The sequence below is a fragment of the Gopherus flavomarginatus genome, chromosome 2 (genome assembly GCF_025201925.1).
Source record: "Gopherus flavomarginatus isolate rGopFla2 chromosome 2, rGopFla2.mat.asm, whole genome shotgun sequence".
Lineage (NCBI taxonomy): Eukaryota > Metazoa > Chordata > Testudines > Testudinidae > Gopherus > Gopherus flavomarginatus.
Genome location: NC_066618.1, coordinates 20930449 through 20951696, shown reverse-complemented (window position 1 = coordinate 20951696; position 21248 = coordinate 20930449). Strand labels below are relative to the sequence as shown.

Sequence of the window (21248 nt, the reverse complement as noted above, 5' to 3'; positions counted from 1 at the left end):
CCTTGGATAAAAAATGTCTTCTTTCTCTAAATGTTTTGCAGTGTGTTGGGCGCTGACTAACATCCAGAGATGGCTGCATTTCAGTGGTGTAAAGTCATTTGGAATTCTTGGGGATAAAAGGCACTTTTCACAATGTATCGTTCAATCTTCACTGTTACACAAATTCCAAAATAATATTAGCAGGTCATCTGGTCTACGCTATATTACTAATAGCTTAAAAAAGCATCTTACAATTACTTCCAAAAGTATGATTTAGGAAAAGTAACAACGCCTAATAACATACTAAAAAACGTTTTTACCAGTGTTCTCTGCAGCTTGCGCAGCTTCTCAACTGGCTCAGGGTCATACCCTGGGATTTTCCGCATGTCATTGTTTTTTAGCGCCAGCATAGTCTCTAGCATAAAGCGAACCTACGGGTAAAAGAAACAATATTTTTCCAGCATGTCTGCCAAACTGTTATTTAACAAGTGGAAAATTTATCTTGAATGTATTACTGCACATGCATAAGCATCTCACCTAGCAATACATTCTGGAATCTAGATTATGACATCACAAATAAAGAACACTAGCTAAAAAACAATATTCATTTTAACTTCCACTACACGTATTTGTACTGAGTTTAGATTTAAATCTAATTTTGCTAACCAATACCACAGCTGTTGAATTATTTTGGACTTTTAAGTGTACAAATTATATTATTCCATGAAGTAGCTGCATCATCAGTTGCATAACACACAAAGCAGACAGCTATTTCAGGGCATGTTGGTGTCCATTCTCTGAGAACAAACTTCTAAGAGCACATTATTTTCTATATGTTAAGTAAGCTAATGCAACAATAATCTAATTGGATGCTAATACTATTTTAAGGTCTAATCAGACTATCGCGTGAAACAATTTTAGTAGATAAACTAATAGAAAAATTAAACAATTTGGCTGATTAACAGATTTAACCAAGTCCTTGATTAATTCTGTTCATGCTGGGCAGTTTGTGCCCAAATGTTTCCAAAATGCATACGTACCCTAGACTGGTCCTGAAATTTCTTCCCCACTGCATTTGCTTTGTTCTGGGCCTCACTAATTAGATCCTTCAGGGCCAAAGCATCATCTTTTCTCAAGGAAAAGCCCACATTTTTCAGAAGGAGCAGAATCAGTTCAATGTCCTTTTCTGTAAAAGTGCTAACAAGTCTCTTGAGAATATCAAAGATCAGCAGCGAATGCACTACATGAAAGTTATACAGATGGCCAATCAAAGCAAACAGGTTATCGCATTCTTTCCCTTCAGTGTCACTTTTATAGAATTCATCAAATTTCCTCACCACAGCTTCCAAAAAGTGAGCACCAACCTGGCAACAGTTGTATGAAAAGAAAAAAAATATTAGAAAGCAATTAAGCATTTTGCATATGTGGATTTCCCTCCCTCGATTTTACCTCCAAAAAGCAATGAGAAACAAGCAAACAAAAAATTAGCTTATAGGAAAACGGTTGTTCCCATCAGCCAACATTGATATTCTATATTTAAATATTCCAAAGGACTCTAAGCTATCAGTTCCATACATAGTTTTTAAGAACCATACTATTTGCCTTGCGTCCATTTCACTTTACTTGATATTATATATTTACACATAAAATCCAGTTATCTTTTTATACCTTTATTTGGTAGTAAAAGCAGGTTTGATGAAATCAAGCTAATGACTTACTAAAAAGATTTGTTTAAACAAAGAAACCTGGAAACATTTCTCACTGCAACATAGATTGTCATGCTCCCAGCTGCCAGAGAATGCTATCCATTATTACTCTCAGTTCAGGCTACGTCTTAGTCATGGGTATTTTTAGTAAAAGTTACAAGGCAGTAAACAAAAATTCACGGCCCGTGACCTGCGCCTCCTCCCCACAGCAGCAGCAGCAGAGGTTTGGGTGTGGGAGGGGGTTGGGGCCCGGTATGAGGTGAGGCAGGCTCTGGGCAGCGCTTACCTGGGTGGCTCCCTGGAAGCGGCAACATCCCCCTCGCTCAGCTGCCAGGTGAAGGCGTGGATAGGCACCCTCTGCAATGGGAGCTGTGGGGGCAGTGCCTGCAGGCAGAGGCAGCGCCTCCATCTAGCAGCTGAGCGAGGAGGATGTCACCATTTCCAGGGAGCTGCAACGTAAGCGCCGCCCAGAGCCTGCCTCACCTCGTCCCCCAACCCCTTGCCCCATCCCAAATTCTGCTGCTAGAGGGGAGGGGAAGGGGAAGTGGAGGGAGAGGGAGGGGGGCGAGTTACGCAATTAAAAAACTGTTATTATGTTAATGTTGCAGTTAAAATCAGTCAGGAAATGTGTAAAAGTTAAGGTTCCAACAGCAATGCTGACTTGCTTGCATTACACTTCCAGAATGGTTTAAGGCGTACATTTTATGGCACACTAATGTGTCAAGCTGCATGTTCAATAAGAACGAACAGGAGTATTATATATATGTTGCATAGCCATATAAACATTGCTACAGGACCTTAACTTTTGCATTTTCTGAATCAATTTTAACTGTAATCTTAATGTTACCTTATCACAGTTTTGTGCATTTAATATCCTGTATCTTTTTCAAAGAACAAACTTGAGCGCTTAATAATGAATTTAAGTAATCCCAATTAGATTCTGAAATCTACATTACAACTAAATCAATGGTATATGCGAGAGTCTAGAAACTGGTTGACTACATTTAATAGTTTTAAACTTATAAAAAGATGGGGGTTACTATTAAAACAGCACCAAAATTTTCAAGTCAAATGTGGGGTAAGAACCACCCTTTAAAGCAAGTGTAGGCAACCTATGGCATGCATGCCGAAGGCAGCACACGAGCTGATTTTCAGTGGCATTCACACTGCTTGGGTCCTGGCCACTGATCTGGGGGGCTCTGCATTTTAATTTAATTTTAAAGAAAGCTTCTTAAACATTTTAAAAACCTTATTTACTTCACATACAACAATAGTTTAGTTATATATTATAGACTTACAGAAAGAGACCTTCTAAAAACATTAAAATGTATTACTGGCACGTGAAACCTTAAATTAGAGTGAATAAATGAAGACTCTGCACATCACTTTTGAAAGGCTGCCAATCCCTGCTTTAAAGCAACAAAAGGAGTAAACATAAATGTACTATAATGCAAATGTTGCACATAGAAAAGTTAACATGGTTGTGCCCCTCTGATATTTAGCTTGGTTTTAAAAACAGCTAATACAGAAATATTTCCACCTCATCAGGTCAACACATTACAGACGCAAGAATTACTTGAATACATCTTTTATATGGGTTCTTTCAATTATGTTTCTGCATTACAGTATCAGAATAAAGCTTTATGGGAACAGCATCTTGAAACAGCTCATTGTCTCTTGGCACAAGTTGCAGTGAAATTATCTAAACTCCTGTAATAACTTCCCTTTGACATTACTGTTCCAACATGTCCTTCATAAGTTTATTTTGACCTGATATTGTCAAGCCTGAAAATACAACCCTCAAACGGTTGCTTGATGTGTGTCAAATGCTCTGATCCAGCAAACACTTACAGCTACAAGCGACCCCACTGACTTCAATGGGACTACTCACATGCATGCATGCATAAGTGTATGTAGGACTGGGCTTTGGTGGGGCTCCTCAGATGCAGGTGGATTTTTTACTCTATAATGGTTTTAATGAATTCTGTAGTTGGATATATAGGAATCAAGAATGATGTTCTAAAGTAGCCATAGAACAAGACTGGATAATTCTAACTAAAGATGGGAAAAATAGTAGCTTTAAGAAATTTTTCAACACTACAGATAGATGCAAGTAGGAATATAAGGCACTAATGGTCTCAATGAGATAAGTTAAGCTTTATAAAGGTGACCAATAATTTACAGAAGTAAATACTCACTCAGATGCAGTAACAAGTGTAAGTGCTTGTCACTTGTGAGAGCCTGCCTACTAAATCATAACTGCAACCACAAGTCAGCCCAGACTGCCATATAATGAGGTATAATTTCAGTGATACTGTATACTTACTTTCTAACAATTTCAGAAACTGCATATTCAAAAAAGAACCTGGATAAAGCACCATAGAAAGTGTTGTGCAACATGATTAGAAAATAAAACAAGCCCAGGCAAACAGTTACCTCAATTCCCACTGTATGATGAAGAATGCTGACCAAAAGGACATGCTCCATCATCAATCTAACTGGCATCACGGCTGCAGTAACACAAGCATTCATAAGAACATCTGTTAGAGTTTCATTCATGTCCTTTCTACTGTTAGTCATGTATAGCTCTTCCAACTGTCCACTTATGGAGGCCAAATTTGGTTCACTCAACCTATTGGGAAATAAAATTCAGTGTTTGCTTTAGTTTTCCATTTCTTCTTACTCGGTACATACCCTCACTTTTTAATAAAATTTAATATTGCTTTTAATCCAAAACAACAAATGTTTTATTTTTAATCTTTTATTCAACTAGTAGCTCAAAAAGAAAAAAGGGACAAATATTTGAAACAGATTTTGGATCTTTCCTGTTCATCAAAATAATTCAGATACACAAATATTTAGTTCACATCTTCTTAGGAGATATTGTATATAAAAATGAAGTAGTAGTATTCACAAAGAGTTGATGAAGTACTCAGTGCCTGCTGAGCAGTCATGTGCAAAAGACCATAACATACCATATCTAAAATCCAAAAGCACTCAGCGTCATGTTTGTAATTTATTCAGGGTAGTTATAATGAATTCTTATTCTGCATACCAATGGACCATAGCCTGCGTACCAGTCTGAGACCCACTGGCACAGACTAAAATTAATGTCAACTGAATGTTTTTATATAAAAGCCACAAATAAATATATGGTAATGTGCAATTATTACTGTAAACCTATTCTTCAATAGTATAAGATACACACTTCAGGGGCGGCTCCAGGCCCCAGCATGCCAAGTGCGTGCTTGGGGCGGCAAGCCGTGGGGGGGCGCTCTGCTGGTCGCCGCGAGGGCGGCAGACAGGCTGCTTCAGTGGCTTGCCTGCAGAGGGGTCCGCTGGTCCCGTGGCTTCAGTGGACCTCCCACAGGCGTGCCTGCGGGGGGGCCACTGGTCCCGCGGAGCCTGCGGGAGGTCCGCCGAAGCTGCGGGACCAGCAGACTGTCTGCAGGCAAGCCGCCAAAGGCAGCCTGCCTGCCGTGTTTGGGGCGGCAAAATCCCTAGAGCTGCCCCTGACACACTTTTCCTGAGATTCAGAGCTCAGCACTTTTAATAGCATTTTTTTTTAAATGCTCTGACTTCTTTCATGTGCAGATTGTACAAACTAAGGGCCTGATTCTACAATTTTTTTTTTCAACCATGCATAGTCCCACTGGTGTCCATGGAATTATGTTTGGCTACGACATCTAACAATGTTTGTGGAATTCAACTCAAAGTTTTAAATTCACTTATCGATTAATACACAGCTTCTTTAATAGATTTTTCAATTTCTATAAATGTACTTTCGCCAAAATAATTGAGAATAAAAAAGATACTGTCAAAGATGGCATCCACAAAATTTTACTTTTATTTAAAAAATCAGTTTGCAAGAAATAAGTTATATCCACTCCCCTCTTTGGCTTGAGCAGTGGCTGCTGTAAACAGCCTAATAATCAAACAACTTTCACATTATATTACCTGTTAATTAGTCCTTTAACTGTTTTCTTCAGTTTTCCCAGTTCTTCTCTCTTTTTGTCATCCATTGTCTCGTCAACTCTTCTCACTGGAGGGGGGACATACTTCATAGCTCTATGGCAAAGACGCTTATCAAAAGAGAAAAACAAGAAAATAAGGCAGTATGCTATAAAAAAAATCTTATTTAAAAATAAATTTGTATTCACTTGAAAATATCTTTTAATTAAGTATAAGAAATGGGGTTATTAAGTATACCATAGGTTTATTTCTAATCACTATTAAGCATTTCTAATTGTAATGCAACACTCATAGTAGAAAATTATGCTAAAGGAGCTAATCTGAACAGCATCCAAAAAAGAAACATGCAACAGCTTATCCTTAGGATCAATTCAAATCAAGGTCCCAATTCTCCAAGTTATTCAAGTGCACAACTCCCATAAAACTCAAAGGGAATTATGCAAGCCTTCCAAAAAGTGTGCTTGGCCCCAAATGTACCATCTGTGTTCACTGATGCACAATTCAATACTGTATCTGATACATCCTCTATCAGGGATGGGATAAATGGTCTGATAGGCCTTTTCTATTGCTAGCTACTGTAGTCCTACTGGCATGCTGAAACAATGACAGCAAAATCATAACAAGAACCTCCATGTACATTTCAAGATTTACCAATGTTCATGCTGCAGGGCATCGCCCTATCCCCATAGCATCAGGATATTTTACCCTGTAATACAAAGCATAAAATTATCCCCAATACAACAGTCTAACTTGGCTTTTTGGCTCTGTGACAAGACTGAACATAGCATGTCTTGGCCAGGGCAATTTCCAATCCCTTACAAAACTCAGATCTGAAGTGAAACTTCATGTGAAGGATGCAAAATTGTATTTGAAAAGCACGAAGCTATTTGATGCAAAACCTGCCCTCAACGTACCTTCTCTTCTCTGGAGGTCTTGGCTTTACAGGGTTTATGGTCGTCACCATCCTCTGGGGACATGGGCAACTTCCTGCTAACTTTCCGCTCATCCTCCCAGTTTTCTTCCATATCTGTCTCCTCTGAAGTTTCTAAAGTGTCCTCCATCCTCCCCTCCTCTTCTTCCTCCTTCCCATCTAGCTCCCCCTCCTGATCATCATCTAGGGACTCCAGATCTAGATCCTCCTTATCAACTTCATCCTTCCTCTCATCCTGATCTAGGCGCCCCTCATCAGCCGCCGCCTCCTCCTCCTCATACAGGCCGGAGAGGGTGGTCTCGGGCTCCAGCGCCCCCAGCACGTAGCCCAGCCCGTCCCGAGCGAAGCTCTGCGGCACGGACGAGGCGCCCGCCTTCCTGCGCTTGCTGAGCCCCAGGCGCCGCTCCAGCCGCTGGATCTCCCTCTCCTCCTCCTCGTTAGCCGCCAGCAAGGCCCGTTTCCGCGCAGAGGCGGCAGCAGCGGCGCTAAGGCCCTTCTGGGGAAGCCGCTTCGCTTCCTGGCGGGGGCGCTGCTGGCGCTGGGGTCCCGGGGGCGGCGAGGCCGGGACCGCCACGGGGAGGGGGCATCGCCCCACGCCCGGCGCCTGCTCGCCCCGGCCAGCCCCTGGCTCCTCGCAGTGCACGCGGCGGCGGCGGCTCCGCTTGAGCCTGCGCTTCTCCTTCCTCAGCTCGCGGTGGTGCCTCCTGCCCCGGCCCCCCGCGGGCTGGAGCCCGGGCTGCGGAGCGGAGAGGCCCCCGGCCGCCTGCACGAACTCCTGCACCGCCAGCCGCAGCTTCTGCAGCCTGCCTGGCTGCCGGCTCCCGCCGCGGCCACCCCGAGCGCCTGCCGCCCGCGTCATGCTCCTCGCGGCCGGGCCCACGGTCACGCTCCGCACAGCCCGGGCGCCGCCATCTCGGCGCGGCAGCAGCCAGCCCCTTCCGGCCCGCTGGGCCGCGGCCTGGGGCGGCAGCGCCACCTGCTGGGGCGGCAGGGCGGGCCTGTAGCGCGGGACTCGTAGCCCTTAGCGCCGCCAGCGAGCACCTAGCGGAGGAGGCCCGGGGACCCCTTGTCCCTGCCCCGCATCGCCCTCCAGGCCGCCACCCGCTGCTGCCCGGGACCGTCTCCAGGCGAGGGCCGCCACAGCCCGGCCTTGGGAGCTCCCTGCCCTGCTTACACCCACGGCTGAAGAATCTGGAGGCCTGTGGCCTGGTACCTGGGATCCAGGCCGCCTGTGGCAGCCGACGTGAATCCCTCCGCGCCCCCATCTCTACACAGGCCAGGCATCCTCCACTGATCTGCCCCTGGGGTCCTGCTTACAGGAGCGCAGCATCTCGCCATGGCACCGGGAGTCTGGGACACCAACAGGGTTGTACTTCCTTTCTCCGAGTACCGCCTGTGGGTACCGGCAGGGAGACGGGGGTCTAGGCCTGCCCCTGGCTAAAGGCCCCCCCTCAACTGAGCAGGAGGGACCAATGAACCCAGGTCACAACTGAACAGTGGGGGCAACAAATGGAAAAGGACAGGGATGGGAGTGGAGGTCATAGGGTGAAAAGCAGGGGAACAGAAGGAGACACTAAGCAGAGCAGTCCCAACACTGCCCACTTTTCCTCAAAGGCATCTGTGGAGTCAGTGGACACCACCTAGAGAAATGCTGTTCGGAGGCATGACTTCAGAAGGGAGTGGAAATAGGCCTCAGAGTCGCAGAGCACGCCCCCGTCCCCTAATCCAAATTCCTCCTCCTGGGATGGTGGATGGCCATCCTGGCCAGCACTAGGAGACTGATCAGAAGATCCTGCAATTTGTGGGGTGTGCCAGGATCAAGCGGTGTGGGAAGAAGTGCAGCCAGAAACTCAGAAATGGCAGAGGAACCAGAAGAGGGTCTGTAATCTGATACACTCTACATCAAGGGTAGGCAACCTATGGCACCCGTGGCAAAGGCGGCACATGAGCTGATTTTCAGTGGCACTCACACTGCCCGGGTCCTGGCCACCAGTCCAGGAGCTCTGCATTCTAATTTAATTTAAAATGAAGCTTCTTAAACATTTAAAAAACCTTATTTACTTTACATACAATAGTTTAGTTATATATTATAGACTTTTATAGAAGGAGACCTTCTAAAAACGTTCAAATGTATTACTGGCTCACGAAACCTTAAATCAGAGTGAATAAACGAAGACTCAGCACACCACTTGTGAAAGGTTGTCGACCCCTATTCTGCGTAGATGTGTGCCAGGGTCTCCCTCTCACTGCAAAAGGGACAAGTGTTAGGGGAATTTATGAATGCCAGATACACATCTGTGGTTATGGCTCACTGAAAGAGCTGCCAACTTATATCCTTGGATTTTAAAACCACACCTGTAGAGAACGTTTTAGCAGTTCATTGCCTTAACCACTTGGCTACCTAGTCACCCATTTTCTCCAGGCAGTGGAGTAGTTTGGAGCAACCACTGCTAGCTCCAAAGCAGTTTAAACATTGTTTCTCTTCTGAAACACTGGTGAACCCAGGTTGCTCTTGTCTACACGTGCAAACAAACTGTTCTGAGAACCAGCTCAACTGCTCTTATTGCTGATGCCCACTGTGAGCAAGGGATACTTTTCCTACTGCAGATAAGACTTTATTGTGCAGAGCATGTAACTTACGCCATATCAATACCAGTAAAAGATGAGCCTTAGACTTACTTAGAAGAGTCTGTTGAGGAAAAATCTGAGATTGAGCTTTACTCACAACAGAAAGCAAAGCAATTTATAGCATCCCTTCACTACAACAGATTTGTAACATTATAACCCCCCCCCCCCCCGTTTAAGTGGGTTAAATAGTAGTGAAAGGTACAACTTGGACAGACCAGAAACATGAAGATCTCTAATAACAGAAGAGGTAATGCAAACTTGAGGTTGGAGCCTAGAGGATTATTTTGGGGAGGGGGAGGACTCACTTCCGTGGACCCTGCCTACTGTTTTACCCAGCTGTTCCTTCCTGAGCCTCTGTCCTTACTCTGTCCCCAAGCCTTCTGACTGCTTGCTCCAGGAAAGGGAATGGGAGAACTGAGAGTGGAGGAAGAGAGACAATATCTTTGCATTTGGTGCTAGCACACAGCAGCCCCAGTAGTTGGGTGGAGTCCCTGCTGCTTTTTGTTAGTTACCTTATTAAGTTGGAACTGGTTCAGGCATGCAAGAATCTTTTACATACATTTTGCATTTTCTGTTTTCAAGGTTATAAATAAAAGAAGTGGGAGAGGAGTTTCAGGCTCCATCTAGACATTTTATCTAACCCCATGTGTGGGGCCTGTTCCTCTAATTTGAGAGAGCCTGATGGATAAAAGGGAAGTTCACTAGCCATGCCTTTGGTGTCACTGCTGAGACTGCCAATAAGAAGACCAGTTGCCAGCTTTGTATTATTTTTATCCCTTGCACGTATCCTGCAAGTGGACTCTTTGTACCCGGGCTCCTGGCCCATCTCTATAAGGTCTTGTCCAGGCGAGTGCTGAATGAATATTTGTATCCATTAATCTCTCATTAATTTCCAGAAGATGATTTTGATCCCTTCTGTGCATTTTCCCATTTTTAGTCATTACATCATACGTCCTACATGCCACTTGCTTCAGAATGCAGCTCTCTTGTTCCAAGATTGAAAGGCCTTTATGCATAATACATTTCTCCTTCAGTGGCACAAGATGTTCTCTTAATTTGTCAAAGCATTTCCTTTGTTATATTTTAAACTATATTTTTATGCGCAAATTAGTTGTTATTCTGCTCATGCATGCAAACCTCCTGTGCCATTTGCATCCTATTAATAGTTTTGCTGGCAATAATCTGTATTCCAGAAGCCTGGGATGCTAGACTAATATAGCTGATTAAGGAATGAGTAAACATATGTAAAGCTAAAATATCCACCTTATCAGAATTTTAAAAAAAGTAAAATTTCAAGCAAATCCAAACATCAGCAATTAAGTTGAACATTGCACAAAACAAAGTAGTATTTTTTTCATGAACTAATTTGCTAGTTTTGCACATCTCTGACAGCATGCTTGAACTAATAAATTGATGCATCAGTAAACTTTCTGACAAACTATTTTTCTGGATTTTTAGATTGATCTCTAGAAAAGGAGAGTTTTCCTTCTACCTTAGTTTCTGGTACTCTCTCCTGACTATCATACCAGATGGCACGGTGATGGTGCCATGTAATTACCTAAGATATATAGATGTTGGCTCTTTTTTTAGTTTGTCATTGTGAACCTCTTAGTATTTCTAACGACAGAAAAAGGTTCAAGCAGCATTAGTGGAGGAAAAGGGCTTCTTTCTAAATATGCAAGAGTACCACTTTGTGTCAGAAAAAGTACAAACATTAGGTTGGAGGATTTATGCCAGAATGAAATTATCTAAATAGCCAGAGCTTCTCATAGCAGCATATGTCATCAATGGGATCCATAACAGCTGCCTAGCTTGCTACCTGCATTCGCGAGAGACTGCTTCTGTCCCTGTGCCATGCTCTCAGAGCATTCTCTGCTCTCCCCAAATAAAGTGTCAAAACAGGCTCAATTTGTTGACCTATATGTGCTATGAACGCAGTCTGTTTCAGTGGGCATTGATGGGAAAGTGTGGTGGTGGTTTTAAACTGGGTCACATGACTGGGGATTAAATGACGTGTGGAAGGGCTGCTTTGAATGGTTCAGTTGTGTAACTCTTATTCCTGAGAATAGTTAGGCTGCTGGTGTGTTGAAACCACTGCCTGTCCTATTGACTCCTTGCACTTCCCCAATCTGTGTCCATCTGTCTCTTGTCTTATACTTAGATCATAAGATCTTTGGGGTGGGAAGCGTCTTTTTATTCTGTTTGTACAATGCCTAGTGCAACGGGGCTCTGGTCCACGACTGGGGCACCTAGGTGCTACAGCAGGGGTGGGCAAACTTTTTGGCCTGAGGGCTGCATAAATTGTACGGAGGGCCGGTTAGGGAAGGGGGTCGTGACCCGCCCCCCACCTCCTATCAGCCCCCCTCGGACTCTTGCCCCATCCAACTCTCCTTGTTCCCTGATGGCCCCTCTGGGACCCCTGCCCCATCCACACACCCCCACTCCCCATCCCATGACTGTCCCCGGAACCCCTGCTGCCCCATCCAAGCCCCCTCCTTCCTGTCCCCCCGGGACCCCTGCCCCCATTCAATCCCCCATTTACCCCCGACCACCATCCACACCCCCGCCCCCTGACCACCACCCCGAACTCCCCTGCCCTCTATCCAACCCCCCAGCTCCCCACCCCCTTACCACACTACCTGGAGCACCAGTGGCTGGCGACGCAGCAGCTGCACCGCCCAGCTGAAGCTGGGCCATGCTGCTGCCACTGCCACCATACAGCACAGAGCACTGGATCAGCCGGGCTCTGCAGCTGTGCTGCCCCAGGAGCTCACAGCCCCACCGCTCAGAGCATTGCGCCAGTGGCAGATCGAATGAGCTGAGGCTGTGGGCAAGGAAGGGGAACAGTGGGGGAGAGGCCGGGGGCCAGCCTCCCAGGCCAGGAGTTCAAGGGCCGTGCAGGACAGTCCCGCAGGCTGGATGTGGCCCGTGGGCCGTAGTTTGCCCACCCCTGTGCTACAGTAATATTTTAAATGTATGCCAAGGTTGCCTGCAACTTTGGATTTTCAGATGCTGGGTGCTCAGCACTTCCTGAAAAACAGGCTTCTCTAAGGTGTCGCAAGTCAGATATGCGAAAACTGAGGTACATAAAACTGATTGTCACTCTTGAAAATCTCAGCCCTGGCTCTTATTCCCAGCTCTGCTACATGCTGCCTATGCAGCCTTGGAGAAGTCACCTAACTTTTCTGGGCTGCAGTTTCCTCATGTGTAAAAAAGGATAATGAATGTTACCTATTGCATGAGGTACATTATGAATCTAAATTCATTAATCTTTATAAAACTTTTATTTCATTGGAAGGAAGGAGCTAAAGAAATGCAGAGTATTATTATGAATAATTAGAAGACAGACAAAAATCATAGGTACGTTGGAGGAAAGTAAGAACCCACTTCCCTAATCCACTACCATTTCTATTTTATTATGCCTCAAACTACAAATAGATTATCTAATATGTGACATAGGGACAACTGGAAAAGTGTAATCAGAATGATTTTCCTTTTATTAAGAGAAATTATGTAGGAATAGTAAGGTTGTACCTAAAAACTAGCTTTTAAATTAGCTGATTTTTAAATATCACAGTTCAGAAACACACAGCAGTAAATCAGGAGAGCCTCATTAATCAGAATCTCACATTATGGGACTTTGCATTTCCTTTATGAAATTTATATAATTAATGTGTACGTGGCAAGAAATATAATTCCTCCCTCTGTGGGAGACTTAACTCTAACTGAAAGTTGACCTACCCTTGGGAACCCTTACTGTATTATTTTGTCACTTATAATGTGGTTCTCATCAGAGCTCAAATGGTAAATATTTAACAAGGGTCATTTCCTTTTCCCTCTGTCCTTTCTCCATATTTGTAAAACTTACTTATTTTAACATAGGAATGTCATTCTCTGCCCGAATGTCAGTCCTTATTTTCCTTAAACTATAACTATGGCTGTAATTTTGACATGGCAGTTTTTAAGGGTGGGGAAGCAAAACTCAAGAATAAACAGAAATTAATACATTATTTAAATAAATGAAAATCAGTCACAGTCACTGTTATTTAATTAATATACCCCATTTAATTGTTTTTAAAATGAAAATAAGAAAAGCACGTATAAGGAAAAGTATCATGCTACCCCTGTGGGAGTGACTATGCAAATAGGAATATGCAATATTAGTATGGGGCTGGTTGTTAATGCTTATGTTTAAGCCCATGTTTCCTATGCCCAGTGTGAACTAAGTGTTCCCAGAAAGCCTGAGCAGACTCAGACTAAGTGAAATGTTCATGCCATTAATAAAAATGCTGTGCCTTCTCTCCAATCACCTTGACTCCAGAATCTTTATTAAACCATACAGTACATGGGTCTGATCGAAAGCCCACTGAAGTCAGCAGGAATCTTTCCCTTGAGAAAATAAATGGAAGAAAAGACATAAAGAAAAGAAATAATTTAAAACATTAAAATTGGGTTCATCTTTTTGTTGTGTGTTTATATAATGCCTGGCAATATTGGACCCAGATCCATGACTGGGATCCTGGGCACCATCACAATGCTAAGAACTGAATAAATAATAAATAATTACAATAATAAATAAAATAAGGACTGCTTCTTTACATGTCAGAGATCAAAGAGGTATTTTAGCATTCCCATGCCTGCAATTAATTCTGAGTTCTGCATGTGAGTTATTCCAGTTCTCAGGTGGAGTAACATTCATCACTCAGGTGTAATATTCCTGTATACTTGAGAGGTCTGCATATGAAGAAAGTGAAGTTTGAGAATGACATGCCACTGGCAGCCTGTACATGCATCTCCCTGAGACTAAGCATAAATGTGTATACAGCATACAGAAATAAATGTCCATACATTTGTTTGTATAATAGAAGGTGGCCACAAGTGATGAAGGTTATCTGTCCAGAGGTGAACTATGTAGATACAGAACTCATTTCCTTTCTTAGGCATCCACACAAACAGAACAAAATCCAGAATTTGGTTCAGTGTTAGTTAAAACTGCTGTGTTAATTCATCATGGTTTCCTCTCATTTCCACTGCAATATTGATAGAAGCTTGGTCTGGTAGTCTGAACACAGGACCAGGAGCACTTGAATTCTAATTCTGACTCTATTACTGGCTTGCTCTGTGCAAGTCACTTAACCTCCTTGGTTCAATTTCCTCCTGTGTAAAATAGTTATAATAGCATTTACCTACCTCATCGCAATATTGCAAAGATTGATTAGACAATCTTTGCAAAGCACTGCGAAGATGAAAAGTGCTGTGCAAGAATTATTGTTATTAGAGACAGCTCTGAACTGGAAGGTTCAGATACTGAACCTGATCAGAACTTCTTCAGAGGTGGTAGTGGTGAAGTGGTGTTAGACTCTAAGAGTTGAGTACAAGCTCATCTCTATTACTGTCATTTCGGAGAAGGAGAAAGTATAACTGTTTCAGGATGCAAAATTTCCCTACTCCAACCCTACATGTTGCATACCTGAGCTCAATTTCTCCCTCCCTTCAGCAAGAATTTCAGGGAGAAAGTCACTCTCTTGAAGAGACAAATAACAACACATTCATCAGGTTTGATTTGCATATTTAAATATGTAAATAAACTTCCCTCTAATTTTTCTTTAGAAGTTTTGGCCTGAGTGCAAATGGAAATTATCCTAGTTCATGCTAAAAGTGAATTTTGATACAACATGTCATGAGTATCTCACACCCTATATTTGTGTGGGATTCTAGATACCTGATGCCAGACAAAAAGACTGTGGCTAAATTTCAAAAGAATGTAAAACTAGGACTCAGCCTACTAGCTTCCAGACTTCAGGAAGAAATAGAAGTGATTAAGCAGAATGATTAAACTTCTTCAAAGCCAACATCAAACATTATTCTATGGACCAGTGTTTAAGATTGATGCGACCAGCATCCTTCTGATGCAGACTGGGAATGTAGCCATGGAACGATCCCAACCAACAGTAAGGAGGAAGCTGAGAGATTCAAGGTCACTTCTAAACCTAAATGCCTCATACAGCACATTGCAATGCCTGCTTAGATGCTAGACTGACCATAGGTTAATATATTAATGAGGGCCATGATTGTTCTTCTTATATTAAGTAATGTCTGTGAACAATTATAGGATGAGAGTAATCTTCCCCTTATTTCCGATGTTGGACCCTGAGATTGATAATATATTATTATTCTGAAAATAGAACTCAAACACATTACAGGATTTTATTCTTCGGCAACCTGGGTGAATCAGTATCCATTTCAATATTACTACATAGCACCTTGAAAAATAATTGGGAGATAAAAAATTGTAATACATCATCATCTTAATTACAGTGAAAATGTACACTGGTGTTTTGTCACTAACCTGGTTAAATCCTGGCATCTTTGTGCCATCTATTACTTCATTTTAATAAAAGCTATGAGCCCCAAATCCTGAAGTCCTTACTGCATTTTTACTTAGTCAAAACTCCAGTTTTGCCAGAGTAAGGACTCAGTAACGATGGAGTAAAAACTTCAGCATTTGGCTCTATACTTGTATTAATATGTACTGTAATATAGACTAGGTATAACTCTCCAATACATATGTATATTTTCCACCAAGTATCTTTATATGGTGACAAAAATATGAAGATGATGCCTCGGATAGTCTATATCCCAGATGTACATATAAACATAATTTTTCAATTGTAATGTCTTACTTTAGATAACCAATTCTCATGATTCATTCAACCACCAGTCTAAATGTCTCACCTAGGCTGAGAGAAGTGGTTTCTTTTTGGAGGAGATGCCTAAATCCCTCCAAAAACTCTTTCCTATATATATAGATTTTTTTTGTTTCGGGTCCATCTTTTTGTTACGTGTTTGTATAATGCCTGGCCCAAATCCATGCCTGGGATCCTTAGGCACCATCATAATGCTAAGAACTGAATAATAAATAATTACAATAATAAATAAAATAAGGACTACTTTACATGTCAGCCATACAAAGAACAGTGAGTTCCCATAGCCTATTGTGTTATGTCTTGTATATATCTCATCAAGCTGTAACACAGTAAGCTGTGGGGACAGCCTAATAATAATTAAACTTCAGCTCTTTCTTCTTTATAAGGCCCCAATCTTGATCCCACAGAAGTCAATTGAAGTTTTGCCATAGAGTTCAATGGTAGCAGAATTGAGCCTAAATATGAAGAAAAAGAGCAATAATACATTATTATGAAAAAAAATGTTTTTCAAATATAAAAATGTGTGCAAAATATGCAGAATATCTGTCCACTGAACTGTAAGTATATTTTATTCCATAAAATAGGGAGGGAGAAATTGCTTTGAAATTGTGGATTATATTTGCTCCTTATGCACAAACACAACTTTCATCAGGATTATGTGCACACAGTTCGAAAGGAGAGTGCATCTTCTAGAGTGTTTCACTATTCTATTTTAAATTGCATACACCAGACACTGGGAAAATATATGTCTTGCTGCTTTTGAGTTTACACAGTTTAAATTCTACTAGGCAAGTGGCATGTATTCAAGTACCAAATCAGTGCTTCTGTTACAAAAGTAGTATAATGAATTAGCACTCAAGTTTTCTGAAACTATCTTGAAAGAGATTGTTATACTGCCGTTATGCAAAAATAAGGCTGATTTTGAGGGCTTAACTGCATTGTGTTTTCCACAGGATTACTTTACAACATCCAAATTACATTGTAATAAAAATAATCTCAATTTTTCCAGATATTTCTCAAAATATTTCCTAATTTAATTATTCAGTAAACTAGGTGGGTATCTTGAAGGAGAATTCTGAGGCCTCCTTTATAGTTGTGGGATAGGTGAATGTTTAAGGAGCTCCAAAGGGAGGGAGCTCTGTAGGCAGGGAGGCCTGACAGAAATAATCTGAACAAACAGAAGGCAGAGATTACAAAGGTCTCCAGACAGGGAGGCCTGTGAGGGTGGCTCTATATGGCAAGCAGAAAATCGCAGCAGCAAGTCTCAGAGGCCAGGTTACAGACTCAGGCTTCCAGGGTCTCCCTAGACATAGCCTGAAAATAGCCATGTAGATATTCAGGCTTGGACTCTGAAAGCCAAGGAGGGGGTGGGCTCCTCTGAACTCCAGCCCAAGCCACAGCATCTGCACAACTGGTTTTAGAGCTGTAGGTGAGCACCATGAGCCTGAGTGTGTAGACTTGGGCTCAGAGACTCACTGTGTCTGGTTTCTGCTTGCTCTGTAGATGTAGCTGAGAGACCCTGCCCAAGCCTGAGCCCTTACAGAAGAAGGAGCTGTTGCTGGAACTCAGAGAGGTTTTTGTTTAGGGGCTTCTAAATTTAGCCTGGGCTCTGAGATGAGAGCCTGTAAATTGTTTAAGTACTTTTCCAGAAGGCACCATTAAAGAAACAAGGATGCAGATTGTTTGGGTTCTCTTTGTAGGCTGTTAAAGTGAACACATTGCTACCTCACTGAGAGGGTAACAAAGGCAGGGTGTTGCAGATCCACCCCTGGCCATGAGGGGTCCCTCAGGAGGCAGCTGCTCTGCTACAGTTGGGGCGGCTCTAGGCATTTTGCCACCCCAAGCACAGCGGGCAGGCTGCCTTCGGCTGCGGGAGGCCCGCCGAAGCCGCGGGACCAGCGGACCCTCTGCAGATAAGCCGCCGAAGGCAGCCTGCCTGCCGCCCTCACGGTGCCGGCAGATCGCCCCCTGCGCTTGGCGTGCTGGGGCCTGGAGCTGCCCCTGGCTACAGCGACCTGCTTAAAAGAGTTCATTTGTTACTAGTTGTTGCTCCCACAAGCAGTTAAAAAGAGTATCATGATTCAAAATGTGATCAGCCAATAGGAGTTTTTCAGCTGAGGCATGTGGGGGTTCTTTCTTCCAGCTTGTTGCTGCCACTTCAGTTAAGCTTAGGATAATTAATCTTTCTCTTAATAGTTATTACCTTTTTAATTCACTTTTGGACTCTTCATTAATTATTACTACAAACACACAACAATAGAAATATATGTTGGTTTAGTCCTGACTCCAGTGTCAAATTGGCACAGGATTTTTGTTAAATTGACGTCAGCAGCATTCCTGCTATTGCAGGCTCTAATTTTTGTTCTGTAATTCAAATAAGGAACTGTCTGTATTGCTAATCAGTTGAATTAAAGAAGTTCTGCCAACTGTGCTAATGGAGAAGATATACTGTAGAGTAGATTTTGTTTGAATTTATTTAATTTATTTGATGTTATTGAATATATTTTATACAGAACTTTTTGTGCTCAAGGTATTCCAAAATGTTTTACAATGAGTTAGAATCGATCTTGAATCTGGTTTTAGATTTTGATAAGATGCTAAGAAGCACGTCCTTGCCTTTGGCAAATTTACCAGGAATGTTGACAAAGGCTGACCTTCTATAATGGGCCATAATACAAAATTGGTTGCATTAATACACAAGAAGTAGGAGGATATGACTGTGTCAGCAAACCTTGTCAGCTTTAAAAACATTTTGTATCAAACCTTTCAGTTTAAATGGATGATTACTCACAGAATGGGATGATCTAGAAACAAGAGACCGTCTGTCTGTCACATATCCTTCAAGGTACCAATAATGAACAAGAAAGGCACTGTATGTTTATTAGTAAACATATTGTGGGGAGGAGGCCTAATAGGAAAACAAACAAAGGATTACTCTATTATTTTCTTAATGTAGGAGCAGAGAAGATTCACTGTAGCCGATATGAATGGAGTTCTTTAATATCAATATGGCTTAAATGTACATATATTAAGAATAATTCCTAATATGACCTATGATTTTAAGGGGCTAAAATTAAGTAGAATAAGTATTAGAAGAATAACATACCTATGGGAAGATGGAAGCATTTAAAGAAGTGGGTAAAACCACAACTTATACTCCATCAAAAGAATCTGCCCTCTAATCATAATGGTGGTGTCCAGTTCTAGGTCATCCAAATAGTCTCAGTAGCCAGAACTTCCTTTTTCCATCTTTCTTTGCAGTATTGTTGTAGCTGTGTTGGTCCCAGGATATGAGAGACACGGTGGGTGAGGTAATATCTTTTATAGGACCAACTTCTGTTGGTGAAAGAGAGAAGCTTCTGAGATCCAGAGAGCTCTTCTTCAGCTCAGGTCTTTATCATCTTTGGCAGGTTTGCAGGCTGTGCCTCTTCCTGTGGGATGTGGACCCAGCCATGCAATCATCACCTACAGGCTCGACTAGCACAATACACTGTACCTTGGTAAGGAAGTTAAGGCCTTGAGGAAGGGTCAACCTTCAATGAGCAGTGGTATGCCTTCTGGGTAAGACAGAACAACCATCGTGTGTGCAAAATAGCAGCTGCAAAAATTGAGGCCAGTGTTTAAAAGTCTGGCTATAATCATTGTCCCCTGTTACAATAGAAATACTCTTTTTTTATAATGTTTGCATTTTCCAGAGAAACTACTTGGCATAATTGAAGGTGTTCTGTGGTGTTTCCCATTCAAATACTGATCCAATCAGGCATTGTTTAGCTTGGGAAATTTGGTGGGATCACAAAATAAGGTTATCATGGACTAGATGATCACAATAGTCCCTTCTGGCCTTATAATCGATGAATAAGCTTACATATTAGAGGTGAGGGGTAAAGAGAAACCTATCATGGCAATTAACAAATATATTTAAAGTGTAGTTTATATATGGATATTCCAAGGAGAACAGGAGTAACCAAAAATCCATAGAATGTATTTGAAGTGTCCTTGAGCAACATTGAATACTCAAGATTAGGCACTGTCCATGAGCAAACCTATTCATTTTTGTTAATGAGACAGAAAAGGAAGATAAAGATTTAAAAAATGCTGGACATCATGTTTTATTAGTCACCCAATATAATTATTGACAGGGATCAAGGATGTTAAGGTCCAAAAATGGCTACTTATTATCTTAACACTCTTGAGAGGTATTAAACACATTTGAATTTAATTAGAAAGGAACATCCATGATTTAAGAATAAATCTTGCCTCTCTTAATTGTAATAATTAAGATGATTTATTTCCTTTAATATTTCTAGCATTTTAGATAAAAGTCCTTCATAAAAAGTGCACTTCTTATTGTCAAAGACAAAATTACACAATGTGATTATATAAACCCCGCTTAAAAAAAGTTTTAGGTTATTGCTAGATGGATTTGTGAAATGCCTTCCCTGATACATTTAACAGTGTAATTGCCTTAGTCACAATGATTCAGATACTAAATTTAATGGGAGAAAAATAAAATTAGTTAATAATAGCTAAAAGAGTTTTCTACTGTTTGGCAGTGCAATATATATATTTTTATGTTCTCAAATTTTTGTTTTTACTATCAAATTAACTCCCCAAAGATGTGAAACTGATGAGAAAAATCTTGGAGCAGTTCAGGATGATCACATATGATTCAACAAATTATCTCCCTCTATTTCTTCATTGGACAATGAGGTTAGTAATGCTAGGGAAGTCAGGCTTTGGTAGTATTGCCTGGATGTTTGCATTTTCATCATTCATGACCCAGCTAATGGAGTGAACAAGCATACAGCTCCAGAATCAGCAGTGGAGTAGCAGAGTTGGAGACTTTTTGCAAGAAGACGGGTCTTCTAATCCTCTTGTGGAAGATACTGAATGGCTTACAAGTTAGAGGAGAAGAATACCCAGTCAAGATAGAAATAATCAAGATCAATGTTTCAAAGAAAGCACAAAGATGATGACAGGTGAGGCTATGTATCTTTTACAGCACATTACTCCTAAATTATATAGTGCGGGCCCTGGGGTATTTTATATACAGTTTTAGGTGCTTCAATGAATGGAGTAGGGGCCACGTATATGGGAGCTAGGACTGAGGCATGTCCACCAGGGTTGACTGTGCAGCACTGAGCCACATTCCAATATGAGAGAGGACTGTACAAATGGACAATGTGCACAAGGGTAGAAGGGCTAATCTTTTTGGTTGGAGACTAGCTGGAGCAGCCAGGAGGGCATTAAACAATGTAAGGGGAGGGTGCTAAGAAAGCAAATATGGTTCAAACTCAACATATTGAAAACAAATTGAACCAATGT

The 21248-nt window shown here is 41.9% G+C and overlaps 1 protein-coding gene across 2 annotated transcripts in view; it reads right to left on the bottom strand.

Annotated features, from left to right (window-relative positions):
* Positions 1 to 7482, bottom strand: part of NOM1 (nucleolar protein with MIF4G domain 1) — a 30639-nt gene extending 23157 nt beyond the window's left edge. The window contains exons 1-5 of one of the 2 annotated variants that reach the window (XM_050942236.1): positions 6572 to 7482; positions 5643 to 5767; positions 4122 to 4317; positions 1020 to 1343; positions 300 to 410 (exon numbers count right to left, since the gene is read on the bottom strand). In XM_050942236.1, the coding sequence (XP_050798193.1) occupies positions 300 to 410; positions 1020 to 1343; positions 4122 to 4317; positions 5643 to 5767; positions 6572 to 7447 (1632 nt within the window). In that variant the 5' untranslated portion in view covers positions 7448 to 7482. The remainder of the gene's footprint in view (positions 1 to 299; positions 411 to 1019; positions 1344 to 4121; positions 4318 to 5642; positions 5768 to 6571) is intronic. The other variant, XM_050942235.1, reaches the window with a different exon arrangement.
* Between the last annotated feature and the right edge of the window lie 13766 nt (positions 7483 to 21248).